The 26,243-nt window shown below is 37.1% G+C and overlaps 1 protein-coding gene across 1 annotated transcript; it reads left to right on the top strand.

Moving 5' to 3' along the window:
• The first annotated feature begins 398 nt into the window (after nucleotides 1–398).
• Nucleotides 399–3,147, top strand: LOC306856528 (PAK4-inhibitor inka1-like). Its single transcript, XM_079395873.1, has 3 exons — nucleotides 399–479; nucleotides 630–678; nucleotides 2,119–3,147. The coding sequence occupies exons 2-3, from the start codon at nucleotides 676–678 to the stop codon at nucleotides 3,040–3,042; spliced, it is 927 nt and encodes a 308-aa protein (XP_079251999.1). The 5' UTR covers nucleotides 399–479; nucleotides 630–675; the 3' UTR covers nucleotides 3,043–3,147.
• The last annotated feature ends 23,096 nt before the right edge of the window (nucleotides 3,148–26,243 follow it).

Here is a 26,243-nt window from a genome sequence, read left to right as displayed (position 1 = left end):
CCATTTTATTACTGTGAAGCTGCTTTAAAAATCTTTATTGTAGATAGATAGATAGATAGATAGATAGATAGATAGATAGATAGATAGATAGATAGATAGATAGATAGATAGATAGATAGATAGATAGATAGATAGATAGATAGATAGATAGATAGATAGATAGATAGAACGTGATTATCATATTGAATCGGATACAGTCAGTGATTCTTGGCAGTTTTGAATATACTCATAATTTGAGAGAGGGAGGAAATGAGCGCTCCGATTTCATTCAAGCTGTGATTGGCTCCTGCTGAGATGATTTGATTGGATGGCGCCGCGATGCTGCGCTGTGATTGGCTGAGACGCGCATGCTGGAATGGCACAGACTCACATATGCGCTTGTCTGCAGTGAGGGGCTCAGGATCTGGAGTTTGAGTCACAAGAGCCACATCTGCACAGCCTGGATTGTACTGAAGGCTTTTTCCCTCCTCACAACAAATGTAAGAGCAAGTCTTGATTCTACCTTTGATCAGCTTCGTGCATGAATTATATCTGATAAAAGTTACTCATGTCTGTTTTCCCAGTTATTTAAATACGTTATATTATTTTGCTTTTGCAAAACGTTTTGAAACTTTTTTTTTTTTTTTCAGGAGTATCTAAGTCACTGAATTTGACTGTCATCATCCTTCCAGAATCATGGTAAGCATGTCTCCAAATCACCATCTTGCCTCTATAATTAGGGCTTTGTATTGTTAATAACCATAGTTTGTTTACTCAGTAAAACGGCACTGATTGGACATCACTTTACATTTTGTGCCGAAAGGATTAGTTACTGTGAAGAAATGTCCGTTGCTGAAATGTCAGCATATGGGATGACATCTGTAGCCCATGCCAATCTGTGCATAGAAATAATGGCAGTCACTCAACCCTGTGTGTATACTACTATTGCTGCAAGCATGTGATTATTATGTTTATTTAGATACAGATTTCATCAAATATGTTTAAAGAAAAACACATGCCAGTTCTTTATCTGTGAAAACGGCAGAAAAGTTTCCCAAAAGGGACAGATTTTTGCGTTCAAACAATCATGCATTAGATTTGAATTAAGATATTTAGACACATGAAACTGGATTAGGGTTTATAGGCTATTATTGCGCTGTTTTTGTTTGTGATGAGTTATTAGAAATGAAAATGCATTTGGGTTTTTGGTTAATTTCTCAATTGCATACTTTTAAAACATCAAGCACGGCAGTAGGATTGTTTCTGAGATCATATTTTCTTGATTTTCTTTGATGTAACCAAGTTATTGATTTATATTTTTTTGCAGATTTTAATGTCTATGAACCAGATTCACTCTTAAATGTAATAAGTAGTTTGTATTGAAATTGCTATTGACTCACTTTATTTATTTCAAATGAGGAAGCTCTTGTTTGATTATGATTTGTGTGTATTTTTGTGTACATGCATCTGCCAGCATGGATAGCAGGTGTGGTAATTGCTCTATAGAAAATAAGTGTTTCAGGTGTGGCTAGTAACAGGTTTATTCTAACTGATTTTGTTGTGAAGGTAGTAGTCATCCATCCTTTTGATAGCAGGGCGTGAGTGTGTCCACATGATGTGGATTCATCGGTTGTTCAGTTGCCATCTACCTAGAACGGAGTGGTTTTTCAGTTCCTCCAGACAAATAGAGCCATGCCCTCTCTAACAGAGCTCATGCAGGTCCAAGCCTGCCTAAGGAGCATGATTAGTCAATCTAATGAAAAAGAAAATCAAAGGGAGGGTGACCCAAATTTTATATACTATAGATTTTCTTTTATTTGGTAATTATTGCTAAATCTTAATTAATATTAATATATATATATATATATATATATTATATAATAATTATATGTAATAGTTTTATGAAATTTGTAATAATATATTTTTGATTTAGAAAATAAGAATTTCTAAAATCTAGTACAAATTTATTTTTAATGTTATTTTATTACAAATTCTATTTTTTATTATTGAAATATATGTATTACAAAGACTTTTATCATAAAATTGTTATAAAATAATTTTCAAATGTAGTGACAAAGTGTGTTTTATAATCTGAGATTTTGCACCCAGTAGTCTTACCTGCTTTCTGTCTTTTTGCAGTTGTGTCTGCAGGAATCAGGTGACTGTTTGCGGGAACAGATGCGTTACATGATGCGATCCCTGCAGGATCTGAAGCATTTGCGGCAGAGCTGTGCAATGCCCCCTATCAGACCTCCAGTGAGGTTGCGTGCTTGTAAGCAGCTGATAGCCCAACGGGAACGGCGAGCACGGTTGAGGATCAGCGACGCCAGTGAGGCGAGCAGTTACGACTCTGCCTGTTGTCTGTCTAGTTCTTTGGAAGAGGAGGACTCTACAGGCGGACCGTCGGCTGTTAGCTCACCGAGCAGCGAGCAGAGTCTGGAGTTTGATTCGGGATACTCTGAATCCTCCTGGCAGGATGAAGGTGTGGTGTTACGGCGCACCAAAAACATCCGAGTATCTTCGTCCGCATGTCTTCGCACCAACCAGCCTCCCAACAACCGAGTACGCCCTAAGTCCACCTCTGACGCTTGCCTAGAAAGCTGGACGTCGTTTGAGACCACAAGTGACCCTGACGACTGGACTAATTCACTACTGACGCGCGGACGTAACCGGCAGCCACTGGTGCTGGGAGACAACAGTTTTGCTGATCTCATTCAGAACTGGATGGACTTACCAGAATGCCCGGAACAGACGGAACAAAAGCACAGTTCTGGACGCAGTTTCGCTAAAGACTTCTTGGTAAACGTCAAACGAAGGATAGCTGTGATTTCACAGAGCGCTGATGGGAGAAGAAAGTCGTCAGATGTTACTAAACTGAGCAAATCAATTGTGGCTCCCAAGCGATTTTCTTGCCAGGTTGACGTACAGCACAAAACGCCATTCTTCTATAAATCCCACACGGGTTTGAATGAACTAGACACAGATTTCTACCAGTGTAAGGCATTAATGAAATCTGGAAGCAGAATGCCTATTGTCTGTAATGACATTATTGGGTACATATAATTATGTTTGTGAGATTATGAACTCTGAGTGAGTGGACGATATCTACAGGAGAGACTAATAATTTTTTTAAGAAAAGCTCTGTCCGTAATCCTGTGTAAAATGCACAAAAAATAAAAACATAAAAAATTCATATTGGTCATTGCATTGCTTTTGGTGGCAGCCTAACTGATTCATGCAACTAAAAAAAGATTTAAGAGATAGGCTCAGGCTGTCATTATCACAAAATAAACCCAGACAGGTTGTACAGGGCCCAGACATGAAGGGTTGACCATGAAAGGGTTTATTTTGTGATAATGACAAGTTTAATGTACATTATCAAGCTGTTTTTACACACAGACACACTACTGGGGACAGTAAGCTTCTTAAGGACACATTAAACTGATAGGAAAGACATTTATAAAGTTACAAATTATTTAATGATGTTGTTCTGAACATAATCAAAGAATTTGAAAAAAATGCATCATAGGTTCCACAAAAATATTAAGCAGCATTGCATGCTTAAATTGATGATAAAATTGACGCTACAATTTTTTTCTGAGCAACAAATCAGCTTATTAGAATGATTTCTGAAGGATTATGTGACACTGAAGACTGGAGTAATAAATTTATATCATGGGAATAAATTAATCTTAAAATATATTCAAACAGAAAACATTTGTTTTAAATTGTAATGGTATTTCACAGTATTACTGTTTTTACTTTACAAATAAATGCAGCCTTGATGAACATAAGAGATTTCTTTCAAAAACATTAAAAATCTTACCAACTCCAAACTTTTGAACGGCATGTATGTTATTGCAAACATTAAGAATTTATATTATAAGCACATTTTTGAATGTGCTGTGTCTGTACTTGTCCAATTTCATCCTCAAACTAGTTTTTGTTCTTATAAACAGCTGAAATTATTTTTAGCAGCTTACAGCACTGGACAGGAACGCGGTGTTCCTTGGAATACAAGCTCTTGCTTTTTGGCATCTCTGGAGGGGAAAATGAAGTTGAGCAGAAAGCTCTTTAGTGATGGCAGAGAGGCTGTATCAACTCAGATATCTCAGGTGGCCCCGGCACTGTGTGTTAAATGAGGTAACCCTGCTTGCATCCCTTTACGACTGCAAGGGGAAAAATTTGCAGCAGCTGGATAGAGAGTGAGGACATTGACTTTAGCTTCATTAAGTATTAGAGAGGCCTCAGTTATCAGACTAATGCATCCTGCAACACCGCAACCTGTGCAAACTCATATGGTTATGTCTGCTTAAAGACTTATTAATCATTCTTGGTTTGTCTTGCGGTCACAGATTGTGACCACAGAGTCATAAAAGAAAAGAAAACACTACACACGGTGAAGGCAGTTCTCATTGCGTGACGTCAGAGTTAATGAATCGAGATAATAACAGGAATTAATGACAAATGCACAACGGCCTGCTGTACTGACCTCAGACCAGCCAAACAGACATACTGTAAGAGGAGAGAGAAATACTCTGTAGGTTGTTTATCTTGGCCTTTGTGTGGAAAAAGTGAATTATTGCGCCAGTAAAATCAGGCCTTATCCCTAAACAGTCTTAAGTTACCGTGCTTTTAAAAAACACTTTATATTTAAGGCTTGTTCTTTTTCCACTGAAGTTACATGGAACAGATGGACCGAGTTGTTGGTGTACAAGTGGAAACAGGGGATTGCTCTTAGCGCTTAGAGAGGAATATATAACGGCCAACGGGTGCCTTGTCAGATGTTTTAAAAATATCCAGGAGCCTCGTGTCTCACTCCTTGGGGAGAATTTTGGCAATGTGACTTCAAAATACGTCCAAAATTACTTAAATAACTTAATGAGAAAAACAAAAGATAGGTCAGCTTGACTATTTCATGTTTATGCATGGAAAAAGCAGCAGTGTTTATATAGTATTCATTGCCACAAGAAGCACTATAGCGGAGATTATTATAAAAAAAAATCTTCTTTTAAGTCAGCTGTTGTAGTTTGAAGTAGTGTTGGGCGATATGCTCTACAGTCATATCTTCCTAAGTAATTTTAGCCTGTGAGATCACCAATACACCATATCATCACGCTAATTTATTTAATTATTTACTTTTTTCATAGCCAGAGAGTGAACCAACCGGGTAAGGCTAAAAGAAGCCTAGTGTAATTATTAACTACACATTATATATATATTTTTTAGTTAAGGAGCATATTAATGTCATGTCATAAAAGATTTTTAATATGACTGAATTTGTATTTAACATGATCACAATTTAATAAAATCATTGTATGTTACTAATTATAATGCTTACATATCCTCAGTTACAGAGAACGAGCAAAGAGCTTTTACATTATCGAAGAACATAACTGACTTCAGACTAGCGCAAGTTTATGCACTTTAAAAAACACTCCCATTATATTCAGTGAAGTTACTCTTATTATACATTGCACATACATAAGCACTTTACGATGTGGTTGTTTGTGATGTGAGAATTCACGAGAGAGCAGAATTCAGTCAGCACTTAACAACAAAACTCCGGTGTTTCAGCGTTGACTAATCTGAACGTCTCTGATTGGCCATTGCATTCTAAACTAACAGATTCGTGTGTGATTGGTTATAATGTGCAACACTGTAAAAAACAAAAAAAGAGTGAAAGGAAATATGATGGGACAAATGAGCCCTAATAGTAATTATATAATAATACTAGCCTAAAAATATGAATCGTCTCGTCTATCGGCACAACCCTAGTTTGAAGTGCAAGTGAATCTTGCATAGCTGTTTAAAGCTACTTGGTCTCATGGTATAAACGTACCTGGGCGCACTTTTTAGCAAGACGCGAAATACGTACCAATATGTACATATCACTGCAGTTTCCAAAACAAATGAACACTAGAGGCAGTAAAACTCAGACACCTTTTATTCCCTTTCATACAAATTTGCAGTGTTTCGATTAATAAATCGTAATTTCGCACCATTACTAGAAGAATATCATATTATGACTTCAAAACAATATTAACCTGCTGAGCTGATTAACATTCGTTTTCTCGCGGAGTACGGCGACGTACTTGAGAGGCGAGGAGCTCCTGTGTAACTACGGTTCGACAAACCAGTTCAAACCAGTTCAAATCTGCATACAAGGAAGTTCAAATAGCACGGTTGCATCAACAAATACATTTTTAAATCAGTTTGTTGGGTTTGGTGTAAAGCATATTTCCAGCACGACAGAGCATTAATTTTTAGCGACGGTCCCCGGATATTTGAATTCTGAAATGCCGCAATATGTACCTGAAGCAACGTAATAAAAACACAGCAATATGTTCCTATATCAACGTAATAAAAATGTGCCAGGGTTTACGTATTGAACCTGAGTTTTAGTGCCACTCAGTGGACATTTCTCTTTGAAACTGCAGCGAAATATAAAAACGGTCTTGCTGAAAAGTGCACCCAGGTACGTTTATGCCATGAGACCAGGTTGGTTTAAATGATTAGCTATCTACTTGAATTATAACACATCTGGTTTAATGACAGAGATTGTATCTCTATTGACCCCTTGAGTACTAATGTAAACTATGCATGTCTTTTATATACAACTGTACTGCATGCTTGTCTACTGCTTGTTTCTATCAGAGTCTTAAGTTGTCACCACATTTATTTAGTTGTAAAGACTGAACTGTGAAATGTTGGTATTGTAAGATTCCTCCCATGCAAGGAAACACCATCCACTGGTGGTGTTGAAAAGCAAGCGTTGAATGTGTGCCAGCCTTTACAACGTGTAAGTGTGTGTGGAGTGTGTTAATTGAAGTAAACGTGTAAGTGTGTGAGGGGGCCAGATGTCAGTGCTTTCAGACTGTGTGGTGCGGGGGCAGCCATTCAACCAGTCAGCCCAGACCAGATGCACAGAGACACAATCATCACCTCTGTCTGTGTTTGCAAAAACTGTTGAGAAGCTCCCAGTTCCTTCTCAAATACCTTTTAAATTAACAACAGCGCATGACTGCCACCGCCACTGTGGTTATAACCACAATATGATTTTATAATGAAACATTTGGGTTGCAACATCTGCTCCTTTTCCAGTTTGTAAACACGCTTTGAATTCTCAGCGCAGGCTGAGAGATGTTGTTCTAAGTGGACACACAGTAAGCATCTACAATGGAAACATAGGCTGACTCTGGTGGTCACATACATTACAATAGAGTCTGAAGTGGGATGGAGAAGTGGACAAGAGATGTGACACATATCAACAGCCCCCAATCAGCCAGACAGCATTTCGACAAGTCCAATGACACACTGATGTCACTTTAGACCGGCGTCCAGGTGTCAACGCCTGTGTCAAGGGTGCGGTTAATCTTTAAAATCCCTGCATAAGATTCTGCTTGTCTGTTTAGTACAATTCTGTTTAGTGAATGAATTGGTTTATGAAGCATAATTAAGCAAGTTTAAACATAAGAGGAAGTGTGGCCTAAATTATAAAGTGAGGGGAAATCCCTGTTCTAGTCTAACGGGTATTGATTTTGTTACACATTTCAGTACACAATGGAAATTGTGGGCATTTTTCCACAATTCCCTCGAAACTGGAAAAGTAAGCCTGAAGACTGTAGTGATGCGCCCAGGAAATGTCTTTGGAAGGCTGAGACATTTCCAAAGAACGTGACTGGTGAAATAGAGTGAATTAAAAGCAAGGAAGAAAACATGTTCAGACTCGTCAGCTAATGCTTGTTGTCTGTGTATGCGCCGGCTGCTATTCTTCAAAAGAAAGCTGTCCTATTTTTTGTGTGTACCTTTTCTGTGCACACACCTCCACTCATCCCCCTCATCAGAAGCGGAGTTCGCCTTTTGAATTAGTATACCGGTCTATTATACTAGCCAGTCAACCAGCCGCTAATGGCCTGGCAATGTCAGGAAAATGTTAATGCACACATTAGCACTTTGTATGTGTGTGAGTGTGTGCTCGTGCAGATGTGTACATTAGTGCTTCTACATGTTCTTCACTGCCTAATTGGACATCAGTGATTTTGGGCTCACTCAGATTATACGTTTCTATATAAAAGCTTTAAAACACGCACACAAACACACACACACGCACACACACACACACACACACACACACATCTGTATGTTCATATCAGTAAGATGTGAGCTACATTTTGAAAGGAGAAAGCACAATACTAAAACACTGCAATTATGTCATTATATTGAGAGCAGTAATGCATCTCGGAGGTGAACAGAAATGTGCATAGGCAGGCTGTCATAGACATTTATATGTTACATGCGCATTTATACATTTACTTTATGAAATTGAATAAAATTTAGTACAATTATACAATAATTAAATTCTAGAGTGCTAAATTGTCACGTTTCATTGCACTGTGGAAAATAGTACATAAATGAGCAGGAATGAAGATATTGAACAGGATCTGTCGGCAAGGCATTTTAGGTGAGTTTGATTCATGCATTGATAATTGTCCATTTTGTTTACAATATGATGTATTATGCACTGTTGCTATATATTATAATGATTTTTATAATAAATAACAAGAACAAGAAAGCTTTTATTGGTAAAAATGCAATTGCTTAAATTTATTCATTTAGCAGATGCTACAATTATGAACGTCACAAAGTAAAAGGCATCTTATTTTTACTACCAATGCATAGCACTGTATAAATATTGGGTAAAATAGTAATTTGTTTAATTATTACACATAGTCATTATATTACAAACTCTTTTTAAAATAAAGGTGCTAGGTATTTATGGTATTTCTTGAAATGTTCTTTCTGTCTCTCTCTTGCACACACACACACAGTCAAATCATCTCCCAGTTTTTGAACCCAGGTGAATGTGATGAATGCCCATCTCTCTGCAGGATCTCTGGGTAAACAGAGTGGATTCTGGGTAAACAAGAATCAGTCAGGACGAAGACCAAAGCTGTCACTCCGAGGTCAATCCCTCCCCTCCTTAATAGAGAACTACCTTCTGCTGAGAAAAGAACATTTATTTGCTCACAACAGGATTTGAACAAATCCATAACTGCACTGCTTAAATATATTGAGGGCAAAATTGTGTTTTCTTGAACATTCAAATTAAGTATGACTCTCTCATTGATCACATTTAACCACAATAACAGTCATCATAAAAATATGCCCTGTTTGATGTCAAAGCAACTCTTCTGATGTTCCATATGCATTGTAGGTGGATTTGAAGCCTCATCTGTAACCCAATGCTGAAGTTCATGAGAAAGAAACAGACCTATAGGCAGAACTGACAGCATATTCCACGAGGCTTTGCAGTGCTGCTCATGAGTTCTCATGGTCACGAGGAAGGCCAAGCATGGCCTTCAGGGTCACAGGCCATTTCCCTTTGCTGGCCAAACATGATCTTTAACAGGCCAATAATAAATTGTTAAACATGACAGACTCTGCTATAAAGCTGTAATACTCACAAACTGTGGTTTATTTTTCTTACCTTTGAGTATGTAAATCTGGGTTAGGGTTGATCTGCAGGGTTAACTGTGTGAATGTGGCTTTGTTTTACTTCATATTCAGAGAGGAGTTTGGTGTGCTGTTTCAGATCAATCTCACCATGCTGATAAATGTTAAAAACTGTAACATTTATGTACTGTAACATAACTGTAAATATGATAAATGTTAAAAAATATGTAAATCTTTAAAAGTTTACGAAAGATAAAGCATATCCATCGAATCTTTTCTGGTTTTTGTAAAGTATTCTGTAAAATGTTCTTTCTTTCATGTATTCAAATCCACCATGGGTTTTTTTATATATATATTTTTTTATTGTATCCAATCACAGACGCGTTTATTGATTGCATGAATGGATAGTAAGATGTAGCTTATTTCAGTTTTTCCGTAAAGCCAATGTTTTTATTTTACTTTATTGAAAAGCCACAATGATTAAATAGTCATTTAATTTAGTAATTTAGGCTATTACTTAAATATAGAAACTAGAATTTATCGTGTGGGCCATCACTGATAGAAGTTGAACAGAGGAAATGAGCTAAATTGCTTGGGCGATGTTTCTACGGCAAAATGCCGTAAATGTTTTAAAGGGGTCATCAGATGCCCATTTTGCACAAGTTGATATGATTCTTTAGGGTCTTAATGAAAAGTATATGACATACTTTGGTTCAATTTTCTCAATGGTAGTGTAAAAAACACTTTTTTTACCATGTCAAAATCAGCTCTGTTTTTAGCAAGCCATTCAAGTCCATGTTGCTTTAAATGCTAATGAGCTCTGCTGACCCCGCCCCTCTCTTCCGTGACGAGCAGTACTGTTTACTAGGGATGGGCGATACCAATTATTTTCTTTCCGATCCGATACCAAGTACTTTCAAGACAAGTATCGTCGATATCGATACCGATACCGATACGCCAATGAAATATTTTTAAGTGAGTGATTTTATATTGTTTTTTGATAGCCATCATTATTAATATTAAATAAATTGCAATGGACATGATTCGTTTTTTACATTTATTAAAAAATACTGAACATTATTAATTAAATGAACAAAGATAACACTGCAGGCTATATAACAAAAAAAATGTAACATGTCACACAAACTTTTTCTCAATAATTGTCACATAATGTTTCTACATTTCTTCCCCTTATAGGCTTTTGAGATGAAACAAGTGAATGTTGACATTCTTCTCTTCAGCCTGGTTTTCTTTGACTGATCAAAATCTCTTGCTTTTGAAAAAATAAACAGAAAAATACCTAACAAATAATAAATATTAATAAAAAAACCTAACAGCAGTCAATGGACTGGAATGCACTGAAAATCAAACCAGGGATGTGTGTGAGGCTACAAACACTTCAAATTATTTAAATGTCAAATCAGCTTAACTTCAGGTTGAATCTTACATTTAAGTCGCAGTCTTCATTTGTGCATACTGATATAAACCATGAAAACTGGTTTATAAGTTTTTGTGAAGGAACAAGAGAATGTTGACATTTTTCCCCTTTAGCCTGTTTCTTCTTTGACTGACCAACTCCCCTGCCTTTGAGAAAATTCTCTCAGACGGAACAGATGATGCAGTGATCCCAAGATATTTTTTTGCTAGTTTACTGAGAGTTGGGAAGGTTTGCTCATGATTTCTCCACCAAACTAGTGGGTCTTGGTTTCGGGGAACTACTTTCTCCTCAGCGACGCATTTCAGTTACAGAATCACTGCTTCCCGATTGTTGTTGTTGTGCTGATATAACCTGGATGTCAAAATCCTCCCATATGCCTCCTTTAGATGTAGCTGATGCAGTACGTGGGGTCATTGGAGGAGTCACTGATGAGGCACAGCTTGCTGTAGGCACTGACACAGACCTTAGGACAGATGTTGAGGTAGCTTCTAATGGTGCAGCAGCCAACTCAGATGTGGCCAAGTGGACATCCTGCATTTCAGATAGGAGTCGCTTTTTCACTGCTTCTACATGATCTTTGTCACAAAATGCCAGGTGCTTAAACCTCATGTCAAGAAAGGTGTTGGCAGCGAGGCAAAAGAGCAACCTTGACGCTCACTGGCAGCAGTTGCTCTAAGAAGCAGTGATACCAGGGGAATGACCTTTGAGATAGAAATGTGTTTTTCTGCTGATACTTCACGTTGCCTCCTCAAAAGGTTTCAAGGCCTCAATGGTCAGGTGGATAACAGCCCACTCTTCATTTGTAAAGCACAGGTTACTGTTGTAACTGGATCCATTTGTTCATGTAGCCTCTCCAACATGTAGAAAGCTGAATTCCACCTGGTTTCAACTGAAATTACGAGTTTATGTTCTGTCACCTTCAGTTGCTTTTGGATCTGTTTAAGCTTCTCTGTGGCTTTTGTGCTGTGGAGGAAAAATGATACAATGCTTCTGCATTTTTCCAGCAGGTGAAAGATCTCAGGATGCAGCTCTTATTGCCTCTTTGACCACCAAGTTTAATGTATGGGCAAAACTTGGGTAATGCTTCTACCTAGCCTTATGCACTGCAGAAACCATATTCGCACCGTTGTCTGTGACAACTGCAAGCACCTTTTGAGTTATGCCCCATTCTTCAGCTATTCTTTTCATTCTTCATGGATAGAGAGTTGGACTTGTAACCTGAAGGACAAATTCAGAGTATGGGTCACCATGCTTGGTCACACACCACTTCCCTTTCCTTTCCTTTTAAGCTCTGCGCTCATATTGTCAGCTGTATGCTGTGCACTGAAATGGCCAGTTTCTAATACAAATTCCTGCATTTGCCAGTTGTTAATAAAATGACAGGACACAGTTAGATATGCCTCTGTGGACCTTGAGGTCCACATATCCGTCACATGGTTTTCATTTTGTAATGTTGCCATTACTTTGGCTTTACAGTCTTCATACATATTGTTTATTGTACCCTCCATCAGCTTTTTCCGGCTAGGGATTTGGTAGCGTGGATCAAGAGTCTTGACAAGTGCAATAAATCCTGTCTTCTACCACTGAGATTTGCTGGAGGTCCCTCACAATCATCTCTCCTATGCTTCTTGTAATTGCCGATGCTCTCTGAGAGTCATCTATGAAATATAAAATGTATAAACATACATTCTTAAAGCTGTGTTACATGCAGTAAGAATTTATAACGATAGTAAATCTCTCCCAGCTATTATCCACCAGATACTAAGTAACAGAAATAGATATAGGTTAAAAAAAAAAAGTATAAAATATTTTAATAAAAATCCTAGTTTAAATTAAAATGTCCAGTTTAAATCTTTATACTCATATGCAGTGTAATATTCTGCTCCCCTGGAATTAGGCTACTGCAATATTTTCATATATAAAATAATCAGTATTGTATAAAGTATATTAATGAATGTTTATGTTAATGTTTAAATATTTCTTCACGACCTGGTGAAACACACCAAATTGAGAAACTAATGGAATGCATAGTCGATATAAAAAACTGGATAACGAGTAACTTCTTACTGCTAAATTCTTAAAAAACTGAATGGCTTAGGTCCTCAGTTCTTGAGCGAGCTCTTATCACATTATAGTCCTCCATGTCCGCTGCGTTCTCAAAACTCTGGCCGTTTGATAATACCTAGACTAGAATATCAAAAATCGACTGCGTGCGGTAGATCCTTTTCCTATTTAGCACCCAAACTCTGGAACAATCTACCTAACACTGTCTGGGAGGCAGACACACTCTGTCAGTTTAAATCTAGATTGAAGACACATTTCTTTAACCTGGCTTACACATAACACACTACTACACTTCTATTATTCAAATTCGTTAAAGGATTGTTAGGCTGCATTAATTAGATCAACCGGAACTGGGAAAACTCCTCATAACACGCAATGTACTCATTACATTGTAAGAAGAATGCATCTACGCTAATATTTGTCTGTTTCTCTGTCCGTGTCCAGATCAGATGGTGGATCGGCGCCGGGAGATGATGTCTGCGGCCTTGATCATCGGGGGAGTCCGGACACCTGGATTAGCCCCGGGGACATATCCTCAGTGAAGACCTTGACTAAAAATACAATAAAAATAAAAATAAAACAAAATAACTAAAAATACCTAACTACATAATACTATTATTGTTAGTAATTGCAACAATATAAAAATAGAAATATAATACATTTATACATTTAAAATGTTTATTAAATCAATAATTAAACAATAAATACACAATAATATCCTGGCCAGAGGAGAACTGGCCCCCCGACTGAGCCTGGTTTCTCCCAAGGTTTTTTCTCCATTCTGTCACAGAGGGAGTTTTGGTTCCTTGCCACTGTCGCCTCTGGTTTGCTCAGTTGGGGACATTTGATTTCTAGCGATTATCGTCAATTTGATTTTGCAGATACTATTTAAACTAAACTGAGCTAGACAATGGCATCACTGAATTCAATAATGAAATGCCTTTAACTGAAAATTGAGTGTTTAATCTTATTATTATACATTACTGACACTCTATCCTCCAATTTGATACTGTTAAGTGCTTTGACACAATCTGTATTGTTAAAAGCGCTATATAAATTAAGGTGACTTGACTTGAAATGTGACTCGACTTTTTGTATCCAAATAACATAATAACATAAATAAAAAGATGATTAAAATATCCCAAAATCACCCCCCCCCCCCCAAAAAAAAAAAAAAAACAGATAGGATCGATACTTCTATTTGAGAATCTTTTTGATACAACGTCAGTATCGATACTTTAGGATCGATCCGCCCATCCCTACTGTTTACTTTAGCCGCGAAACTGGCTAACTAGTACATTATTAGGAAAGGCGATTTGCAAAGATTCATGAAAAACCCTTATACTCACTTCTTCTGTAGATGAAGCTGGATCACGAATGATTAGCGCGAACATAGACGCATTTAGGCAGATCGGGATCGGCGCATTCCCTTCAAAACGAAAGTAACATTAATCCTCTGCGTCTTCAGCGGCTCAGATGTCGGGAGTAAATGATGACTGCTATATTCATTATTACATCCAACAACAAAACACCTCAATCGCTTAATCGGAGACATCTTGTCTTCCCCTGCACCGGAGTCGAAACAATGGTGGACTGATGACAGCTCACTCAGGGCGGGTCTAAGGTAAGATGGTCTTGTCAATCATCGTGGGAGGGGCTTGTGCAGAACTACGTCATTCTGACAGGACTCTAAGAACAGCCTGATTTGAGAAAGGGGATTTTAAAATAGGGATGTTAAAAAAAACACTGGGTGGATTTTTATCATTATAGGATGGATGTGTACACATACTTCCAACACACATTTATGTTCAAACAACTTTGAAAGTGAATTTTGCATCCGATGACCCCTTTAAGAACTGTAGACGCTCAAATGCAAACGTTCCAATTCGTTTAGCAGGTGTCTGATGGTCACAAACGCACAACTGAATTGAATTACACCTTTCAGAGAACATCCCACGCTTGCACGCATCAACTGCAACATTTTAAAGGTAGGAAATGGGATTTCTTTACATTGCGTACGCTTAAATGACAGCTGTGTTGCTAACTGTTAGTGGGATATTGAATTAGGGTATGGTTGGTCTTTTAAACGTTTGTAAAGCTTTAGCTGCTGTGACTGTGGTAATAGCTCCAGAGATTGTTGTTGTCTTCAAACTTAACTAACCAAGATGACGGGTTCACCAGTGCTTTCCAACTGCACCACCACTCACGTGCACTTCACGCTGTTCTCTGTCATACATAGCCTACATTAGTCTTAGTAGCCTACAGAGATAAGTTGCTGGACATCATGTGATTACTAACAATATATTAAGATTGAATACCTTATCAGTGGTGGTTGAGGCAGACAAAGTCTCTTTGATTTCCTGTAGTGTCACAATGAAGACAGATGATCGTCTAATGCCAAAAGTTAAGTGGAGGGAAAGGGGTTCTTTTTCCTACAGAAAGAGATTAACAAAGGATAAGTAAGGAATTACAGTCAGCTATGCAGACTAATATAGACGTCAGCTATTATCAGTCAATTCTCTTTTTTAGGGTTTTGTTTTTTAGCATTTAACCTAACTTGTTACTATTTATTACTTTCACTTATGTTTCTCTTGAATGTGAACATGAACTCTGCTATATTGTGCAAGAGATCAGATCTTCTGTGGAAATGTATGTGTGTGAGAAGCAGAAGCCTTCAGGCTGTTCCCCATTACAAATCCAGAATCCCTGGAGTCACGTTCACTGCATCAGGATCAGACGTGACCTGAATTTGCTGTGGTTTAAAGGACTTGTGGAAAAAGGGGGAGAAAAGAAACTTCGGCCTACAGATGCACAGACAGACCTAACTTACAAAGAATAGAAAAACACATGTGCACCTCTGGACACAGTTCACGCTACTTCTTTCACTGGGATTCGTTGTTGTTTATAAGTTTTGTGAATGTTTTTGATGTCATTCTGGATTTTTATAAAACCATAAAACTGAACTAAATTACATTCTAAAATTGTACAAATATGTAATTTCAGTTGGTTCCGTGTCAGATGTTAATTCTATTATTATTTTCTACATTAGCTACTATAAGAAGGAGTCAGAATGTAATGGAAGTAGTTCCATTTCTTTCATATCCGAGTGAAATCGACTCTCAAAAAGAGAAAATAATATAGCCTGGAGATTTGGTTCTAGTCATCAGTTTTTGATTTATTGTTTGGGCAGATCTGAATGTGAGCTTGATTGTAAATATTGAACAGGGTTTACAAAATGATTGGGGAAGTCAATAATTTTACCGGAATATCAAGTTATATTTTTATTTAAAAAAAAAAAATACATGGATTAATCGTTCCCAATAAGATCAATATCATGCATTTAGAAAATAGATATATTTCCATTTCTTGCTGACTTTAATATTTAAATTCTCAATTCTCCCAGTTTCTCTTTCCTGAGATGTTTCTCAAAATGAAAAATTGTGATGATTTGAAATGAAACGATGTAGGCTATTTTACCTGAATTGGGTAAATATATCTGCAAACGATAAGCATATAGTTTGTGACACTCTGATGCAAGAAAAGCCACTCAATATCTAAATATATCGCTGTAGTGCTGTGAACTGAGCTGTCTCACATGTGCTTTAGGTCAGAGGTGAGATTGTGTTTGTTTGAAAGTTTGTGCGTCTTTACAGACACAATAAGCACAAGGTGCCACTGTGGAAACATACAGGGAATACTCCACATTCCTCTATGTGTGTTTGTTCTGAATAGCCAAATAAAAGCCTTAGTTTCACGACAGATTCTTTTGCGCTTTGGCTGACCGTTGTGTTTACTTCAACAACAACACATATCACATATACTATGCTACAGCGTTAATGTAGGGCTTTGCTGATAACAATTGAGATTTAAAATGCACAAAATCCAGGTTTGCTTGTTTGTTTTATTTCAATTAATCCCTACTTTTATGCATATTTTCACTGTGAACACCTCTAAAGCTTCCTGAATTGTGTGTCCCGGAGCTTGTGATGATGTTTCACAGATCAACATTATATACACAGATTCTCAACATTATATAACAAAATATGACATACAAAGCCGTCATTAGTAAATCTGTCATTTTTAAAAATATGACAGATGGAAAGGCCTGAAAAACTGTGAAGTGCCTAATAACATCCTGCCCATTTCCCCCTTGCCATTTCATCATTCTCAGGAGTCATCAGCATACGAAAGCCAGTCGCATTTGACGTATTAAGCTTTCCACTTGCATATTATATGATCACATTCATTCATATTCATTTGGACGTGAAGAATCAAGAGGTTTTATGAACATCTAGAATCACCACAATGTGGGCCATGACCTCTGTTGACCCACAACTCCTTTCATTGGCAAAAAAACGATGCTCTCAGAGCCTGGCTGATGTCTGAAACACAGGAAATGGTTTGGAATGGAGGAGTGGATGTTCCTCTGGCCTTGCTACAGTTGGAATAGGACTCATATAGTGATAAGGACACACATACACAAACTCTTTATTTCTGTCTCTCTGTTTCTCACACACACACAAAGCCGGTTCTGTTGAGCACTGTGGCTGGCTGCAGGGGTGTAAAGTGCTGATGAACAGTGAGCGACCGCCGGTGGCGACCATGATGTCACCCTGTGTGGTCACATAAAGACTGGCTTTGGGAGGCAGGAAGCTGAGGTCAGAGCCCCGACCCTGATGCGGAGCGACGCTGTGTCAGACAGTAGAATAGACATGTCAAGTGGTGTCCCACTGCAGAAGAGACTGACTCAGTATGTTACAGCTCGAATGAGAGAGAGGAAGAGTTTTTGGGTGTGTGTTTGTGTCTTCTTGGATTTCCTGTGTGTGTGTCTTTGAATATTCCATTCCAATTTGAACAATTTTATCGGTCTGTTGCTCTTATACATTTTTTACATTAAATTTAAGCTCTATAGACAGCATCTTTGACACTGATCATGCCACAGACAATCGTTTCTAAAGACGCATGATGTTATTGGCCATGTTGTTTTTATTTATTGGTATCTGTATTTAATTGTACATGCTCATTTCCTGTATTCTTAGGTTTAGATTATTTTGCAGTCATCTAACGCTCATTTAAAGTTATGCTTTAAAAGCACTAATAATTTAATCACACGGTTAAATGTAATCTTTAGCAAATCTCCAATCTGATACATTGTAATATTGTGGATGTTGCAATAAAAAAAGAATGATTTTAGTTTTTAGCATTTTATTTTCATTTTTAGACAAAATAGTATAGATTTTTCTGATTTGTCAGCTATTGGCCATGACATCATTATTGAAGAAGATAAGAAAATAAATATTGGCTTATTGGTATCAGTCAGAATAATTTCTACAAAAATGATGTTTGAAGTGATGCAGTTGTAATAAATGTTAATAGACAAGGCAATTGATTGCACTTAATGTAAAACTGTATGTTTTAACAAAACGTTTTGAAAGTGTTATCAGTATAATCAGTCACAACACGTATGTTAACATTGTCAGTGCAAATTTATATACAATATTTCCAACTCTTGATATTTCATTAATATCAACATGGTTACTATTTACAGTGTGATTCCATTTGTTAACATAAGTTAAATAATTCTAAAGCATTTATTAATCTTAAAGTTAATGATAATTATAACATTAATTCATTATTAGTTTCATCTGTTACTTTTAGTTAATGTGTGGAGCATTCCTTTAAGTTTCTCCTTATTGCAAACGTGCATCTGCATTTTCCGCTTATTTACGCTAACAAGAGCTGCTTTTTCTGTGCCTGCCACCACCTTAGCAGCACAAATGTATTATAAGACCAAACCAGACATGACGGTTTGAATTTTATCCTCAGACAACACCGTTGCGGCAATAGTATTCTCATTAAGCTGAACGTATGGAGATCATTGCTAAGCCTTAGTGATGATGTAATACTGTATTGATGCTCTCTTTGGGTTAAGCTCAATAGCTCTTGTATAAGAGCTGTCTGCTTGTCTGGATGGGCGGCAGTGGCCGAAGAGGAAGTCAGCGGGAAGTCTTGTGGCCGAGAGTGAAGGAATAGAGAGAGAGATGGAGAAAAGGGGGAAAAGAGAGGGAGAAACAGGTCTTGTGAAGGGTCACATGGCACCCACGCTAACTGTATGACCCTGGTGTGGATAATGCTCTTTTTCACAACCAAAGCATTCACATTCTTACCCTCATGCGCCATTACATTTTTAAATATATTAAAAACAAAACATGATTTATTTTTATTTATTATTATTATTTTTCACAATTTTATTTATTTGTTTATTTTTAAACAAAAGAGTAAACTTTATTTAAAAACTTTTCCAATTCAAAACATAAGAACACTTTATTAGACAACGTTAAAGGGTTAGTTCACCCAAAAATGAATATTAGCCCAAGTTTTACTCACCCTCAAGGCATAGGTGTACATGACTTTCTTCTTTCAGGTGAATCCAATCAGAGTTGTATTAAAAATTATCCTTGCTCTTATAAGCGTTAGAATGGCAGTATAATGGCAGTGAGAAATAAAGGCCTCCTGTAGTAAATCGATGCATTTTTGTAAGAAAAATGTCAATATTTAAAACGTAATACATACTTTTCTCTCACTTCCACGAACTATCATACGTGCAAGCCATTCCGGTAGATGACGTAGAACAGGGATCCTCAAATCTGGACCATTCCGGCAGAGTTTAGCTCTAACCCTAATCAAACACACCTGACCTGAGCATGCTAATCAGAGTCTTCAAGATCATTAGAGAATCACAGGTAGGTGAGTTTGATCAGGGTTGGAGCTAAACTCTGCAGCAGATTGGCCGTCCAGGGTAAGATTTGAGGAACCCTGACGTAGAACATGTTTTAATTTGTGACCGGCGTTTTGTTTTGCTGTCTCTCTGCTGTGCTTCCGAGTTCGTCACTAATCACCGCCGCATCCTACGTCATCTGCCTGGAACAGCTTCCGCCTATGCCAGTTACCGAAAGTGAGAGAAAAGTGTTTTTAACATATTTTTCTTAAAAAAACGCATTGATTCGCATTATGGATGGACGCGCTTTATTTGACTACCTTTGGACTGTTGAAAAAACACCCACCTACTGCCATTCTAACGCTTGGAAGAGCAATGACAATTTTTAATATGGCTCTGATTGGATTCGTCTGAAAGAAGACAGTCATATACATCTAGGATGCATTGAGGGTGAGTAAAACAAGGGCTAATTTTCATTTTTGGGTGAACTAACCCTTTAATGCTGTTAACAACATCTACTTTTTATTATTAAAAGTTTGAAAACCTCATTAGTAATAATTTGCACTGTGGTGTTTATTCTTGGTGAGTTGAGAGGTTAGATGGTGAGTGTGAGCGGCTGTTTTCCTACACCTGGACATCTACATCCTCAAACTAGCCTGTCAAACCAAAATACACACACAGGAAAAACTGACCTGCCAGTTGAGTTAAACATTAAAGTGTGCACACAAGCCCCACTGCCAAACACACTTCCACACACACATTCATGTGCAGGCTTATAGGTGAAACTGAGAAAGAGATTGTGAGATTTAGTTTGTTGTTAAGCTTACAGCTAAGCCAATAAGCACAAAATGTTTTATTGATACTTTGCATGGACTGTATTGATTTAAAATACATAATAAGCAGTTTCACTAACTTTCTATGTAATTGTGTTCTAATTGCACAACGTATGTAGCCTTTAGAAATTCTGTCAGTCACGTTAATTGGCCAGTATTTCAAGTATTGCCAGAACAAACAGATAATCAAACAGTAAACACAACAGGTTTGGTAAGAGTAAATTACTGATGTGTAAATCCTTTGCAATCATTACATTTGAATTTTGCTGCTTCCACATATAGGCTGACTCTTTTATAATGTTGTACATTAAACATTACACAAATCAGTAGTAGGCTCTAAACTTGCTTGATCGAAAACGTAAGCCATAATGAACCCATTCTGGAAAAATGAAAGAATCCCGTATGATTCAACTCCCTCTCTCTCTTCATTTCTCTTTTATAGTCTCTTAATGCAATAAGGCAGTTAAAACTGATTGAAAAAAACAAGAATCACACATTTACAATCTCCTTTAGTTGGACTCTAAGCAATCATGTGGAGGAATGTCTTGTGTCCCTGAATTACTCTTATCTAACAGAGCATCATTTGATTATATTATATAAAAAAAGATATTAGCTAATCTAATCTGTGTTTGAATAAATCTGTCATGTAGATACCACACAATGTCCTCTGTTTTACCTGCATTCATCCTTTTCAGGGCTTGACCCTATTCAGGTGTATTCCTGACAGGTAGGCCTCAGTTAGGTGACATTGTAGACCTAATATTAGCATCTAAACCTAATTATCGCAAACCAGTCTACAAGGGCAATGTCACACCTGAGGGAGTACAGTCACGTTATGACATTTGTGTTTTTCAACGGTGTAACGGACTGAGTGTGTGAAATGAGATGAGTCAGCGAGTCAGTGACAGTGGCAGTGCCGCTACAGGGCACAATGGATCGTGGGAAACGACTGTTGTGGATATACCTGCAAAACCAGCTATACATGCAAAAGAGGAGGAAAATGTATCCAAAATTAGCACCCAGAAATCCCCACTAATAATTAAATAGTCTAGGTGTGATAATAAGAATTACATTTTTATATATTCTTATAGAAACTGTGAATGGTGCAAAACTCATCAATGCAAATGAACTGATATGGCATGATATTTTGTTGCATATTGTTTTTTTTTTTGTGCCGCACATATTTAGATTTTTAATTAATTTTAGCCTTTTAATTAATATTTATAAAGTCTTAAATCATTTTTTTTGTGGAAAATATAAATAAAAATAACATTTGAATGTTTTAAATCCAAACGTTTCAAATTTTGATGAAAAAAAAAGAGTTTTTTTTGTTAGTTTTTTTCATGTGTGTTAGCAGGATGTGAGACGGGGTCATGTCAGTGATGACCATGCAGGCCTACTCTTCTTTTCATTAGGCTCGTGGGCAGCCGTAGGGCAGACGACATCAATAGCTCCAAACATCTGACAGCACAGCCTGACCACTGTCTGCCTAATTAGCCTGACCAGTGATCTGACCCTGCACTGCCCCTGCTGAGAGCCCGTCAGCCATTATGACACCAACCACACACACATATGCATAAGGTGATATTTTGAAAGGTTTAGTGTGTTTTCATGAAGCCGACTTGTTTTACTAAATTCAGTTTCCTTTTGCAACACACTATATCCTCAAACATAAACGATATATACACAAACACAAATAGTGTAAATACACACAATAGATAAAATATTGCTTTTATGGCTGGTACAAACAAGTAAAATATGGATTTGGCAATAGACAAAGTAGTTCATCGCAGTTGGTTGACCATCATCACCTCTGACATGTTTTCACATGGACTTTATTGTTTTTTACCTTATCAGAGCAAATGCCTTGAACGCTTTCTACAACTTGACAGTCATACACGTGATAAAATAATTCTCTTAGTGTTTAAAAGCAATATAAGCATGATATCTTGTTCAGTTCCTTTTAAATCACTTTATCAAACCCATTATTGAATGTTTTACATTTATGATGTATGGTAACTTTCTTTTTCCTGGGAATTCTTAGTCAGGTCAACCACTGCATGACTTGAGATACACATCTCAGCCAGACACCTGTGATGAGTAAACACCAATTAACGTGATGTTGATTCTTGGCTTGTATCTTGGCTGTTGATTAATGTGTTACTCACATATATGAAAGTAATGCACATTAATTATTTCCAAAACCTTTAACTTCATTATTAAACTTTGATGTCTAACTCATCCTGCCCTGTTTTTGCAACAGAAATACAATTAATTTTCAAATCGATCAGGTTAACAGGCTTACCTAGCAGGTAATAAATGAAGTGCAGGAGGGACCTGAGCCAAATCTACAGACTAGAATGTGTGAAATTAGCACTAGTTGGATGACTTTCAAATCTGTTGAACTGTCAAACAGGGACTGGCAGGTCTCACGTGATTTATTATCAGCCTGCATTTACTTACTAACACCTGTAGGCTCTTCAGTGCCATGGACAATTACAGGTGTTGATTGGATTTGGCCATACTAGTTTATGCTTGTTCCCCAGTGTCTGCGTTTAAATAGAAATATTTTTGCTCTTTTATACTCCGCTTCAGATATGCTTTCTCAAAAGATGCATATTAGTCTTTGATTTTACTAAACATTGTCAGTCCAGCATCTCATTGTAGCTTGTGTTGGAGAAATTTGTCTTTCGATATACTGATAAAGTCCTAACTAAATTGTTGCAAACTGAAGGCTGCTGCATGTATTAATTTTTGCAGATTATTTTATCCAAAACAATACAACAGCATAATACACCCCAATATAAACAGACTGACTTCATTCATTCATCAAGTAGATCTGAATAATGGCAGAATTAGTCATACGGACCACTTCTTGCTTTTTGAACAAAAAAGCTTACTGTATGCTTTTGGTATACAGTATGGAGGAGCTGTCAACAGTTTGCTAAACTTCTTCTTTTGTGTTTGGAGCAACATTTTGGTATATAAATACTTACTCATTTTACATTTTTACTTGATCTAACTCTTCAAAAGTGAGGATTATTTCAACACCGTTCATTTATTTTTAGGAAACTATAAAATAAGGTTTTCTAGAAAATCAGACTTTATTTGTTTTTATGTTGATATGCAACCCTTTTAAAGCAAGCGAGGCAGAGAGATAGTTAGACATGAGTTCAGAACAAAACAGTGGTGATTGTAGCTCATCAGTGTGATCATTTAAGTACCAGATCGTTTGCGTTGTAATCCACTTACTAACACACATTTTATTAAGCATCTGGACAGCCAGTGGCCCTGATTAAAGAGTCTCTTTAAAAGAAAAGGAGTGACTCTTTAATGTGGCATGCTAAGAAGTCACACAAAGTCATATTACCCAGACCAGGCCCTGGAGGCATCCGTCCACGTTACCGCTCTTTAAAAGTGCTGCATGAAGGATGTTGTGCACAAATAGCCACTCTCTTTCCCTACTAAACACATTAGCATTTAAAAAGCGGTCATGCGGATAGCATTTTCCATTCTTTTCCTTTCTTTTTATGCTCCCTTGCAAACAGAAGGGCTTTGATGAGCAAAACGAAAACATTCTTTGTCAATTTTGACTTTAATGTATGTCACATTGTGCTTTATTTATTCCAGCATTACGTCAACACAAATAATCGGCCCTGTCTGCTTTGAGTTTCCTTGATGAATTCACTTTTGCGTGTTTTTTTTCTGTTTATTTCTGTGTTTTTATGAACATCTGGTAGACGGTGGTCTGTGGATTGGAGCCGTTTTTAGGAGCTTTGATGACAGATCTGAATAATAAAGACATTTTGATGTTACAGGCCACAGGAAATGGGGCTCACTTTTGACCTTTGACCCAGGGTGTAGCACATGGTCTGGATTTGGCGTGTGTATATGTGTGCTTGTATCTGGAATGGGTGAAAATCATGTAGCAGGATGGTATGTGTAGGCTATATATGCGCATTAGTTTAACTAGTGAACCACCTACAATTATCATGAAAAGGTAGGCAACATTATTATTTTAGCAATTGTGGTGGTTATGCAGTCTTCAAAGATGACTATGTGTCTCAGCATTGCACAAATCTTTCAGGACAATAATCCCAAAATTATGAGAGAATTAGGAGAGTTGATGGAAATGGGTTATGGCTATTTTTTATTTAATATATCTTCCTTTGTGTTCAGCAGAACAAAGACATTCATACAGGTTTGGAACTACTTGAGGGTGAGTAAATGATGACAGAATTAACATTTTTGGGTGAACTATCCCTTTAACATCAAACTCTACTAGATTCAGCTGTGACACAATGACAGACAGAGAAACTGACTTTGAGTAATGATGCTCTCCTTTGGGATACAGCAGATGTCAACCTTAATTTTTGCATTTAACTTTGTCTGCTGGGTCAGACTGAACTGAAAGGGACCAGCTGTTTTGAATCTTGGCTCTGTCTGATGGTCAGTGTAGACTGTGCTGGAGCGATCGTAATTACAGGGTGTATGTTTTTCAATAAGCAAGTTGAGTGGGAGTTGGTTTTACAGCCTTGTGTTGCTTTTTGGATCTGGAATAAGAGAGTTATGATGTTATGAGTTATGAAAATGATGACCTTAATATCTATCACAGACTTTTATGGGCTGTGTTGTTCACCATGTTAATATTTGTTTATTACTATTCTGCCTCAAAAATGGCTGTTTTGAAAAGTTAGAGTTTTATAATTGTTTAATAGTCATGATTAAAAATAAATTAAACGTGAGAATACAAATTGCTGAATGAGTGTCAGGTTTTCTCAAACCCCCAAATGCTTACGTATAATAAACCTTATGCTTATGCATACGCATCACCTGGAAGTGCAAATACAATACAATATTTTTTTATGACATTATTAGGTGATTAATGGCTCTGTTTTCCTCGACCTACACTGGTAATACTGACAATATTGTTTCTAGTCTGTATGTCTTGAATAAGAGAAGAGCTGTAAATCTGACCTTGGCCGTTCCCTGCTAGGTTAAGTGCAATCACCGCACCAATTTACCCCAAATCCCTCGTGTGTTCCTCCTGCACTGCTGTCCTCATATCCAGTTACAACTAAACTGTGCAGTTCTCACACCTGACCACACACCACCCCATCTACATGCTGAGAATGGTTTATAGGGCGTGTGTATGTATTTAGAAAAGTTTTGTGTGTGTACAATTTTTTTATTTGTTTGAAAGACGTCTCTTATGGTTACTAAAGCTATATTTATTTGATCAAATATGTATTAAGATATTAACAGTAATATTGTGAAATAGTTACAATTACAAATAACTATTTTCTGTTTTACTCTATTTTAGAATGTCATTTATTCCTGTGATGCAAAGCTGAATTTTCATCAGTCATTCATTACTCCAGTCTTCAGTGTTACACGATCCCTTAGAAATCATTTTAATATGCTGATTTTCTGCTGAAGAAACATTTATTAATGTCTTTACGAGTATGATGTGGTCCCCTGCTCTGACTCTATAGGAGATCAGTTGCATGGCTCTGAAGTAGAGAGCTGCTTTCAACCATATGGACCTCCAGCAAGACTGTCAGCATCACATAATGAGAGTGAACATACACACATGCACACACACTTACTCATATGCACCCCACAAACCTTTCACAGCAAAAAACACCAATTACACTGTAGAAATATAAATCAATTTGACAGCTGAGAGGAAGAGATTGAAAACATATAACATTCACATTCCTTTATTCTCTACCTCTATACCCTTAATATTATT

The sequence above is a fragment of the Barbus barbus genome (genome assembly GCF_936440315.1).
Source record: "Barbus barbus genome assembly, chromosome: 37".
In the NCBI taxonomy this organism is placed as follows: Eukaryota; Metazoa; Chordata; class Actinopteri; order Cypriniformes; family Cyprinidae; genus Barbus; species Barbus barbus.
The sequence above is the reverse complement of the archived record's forward strand: the minus strand, read 5'-3'. Positions and strand labels throughout refer to the sequence as shown.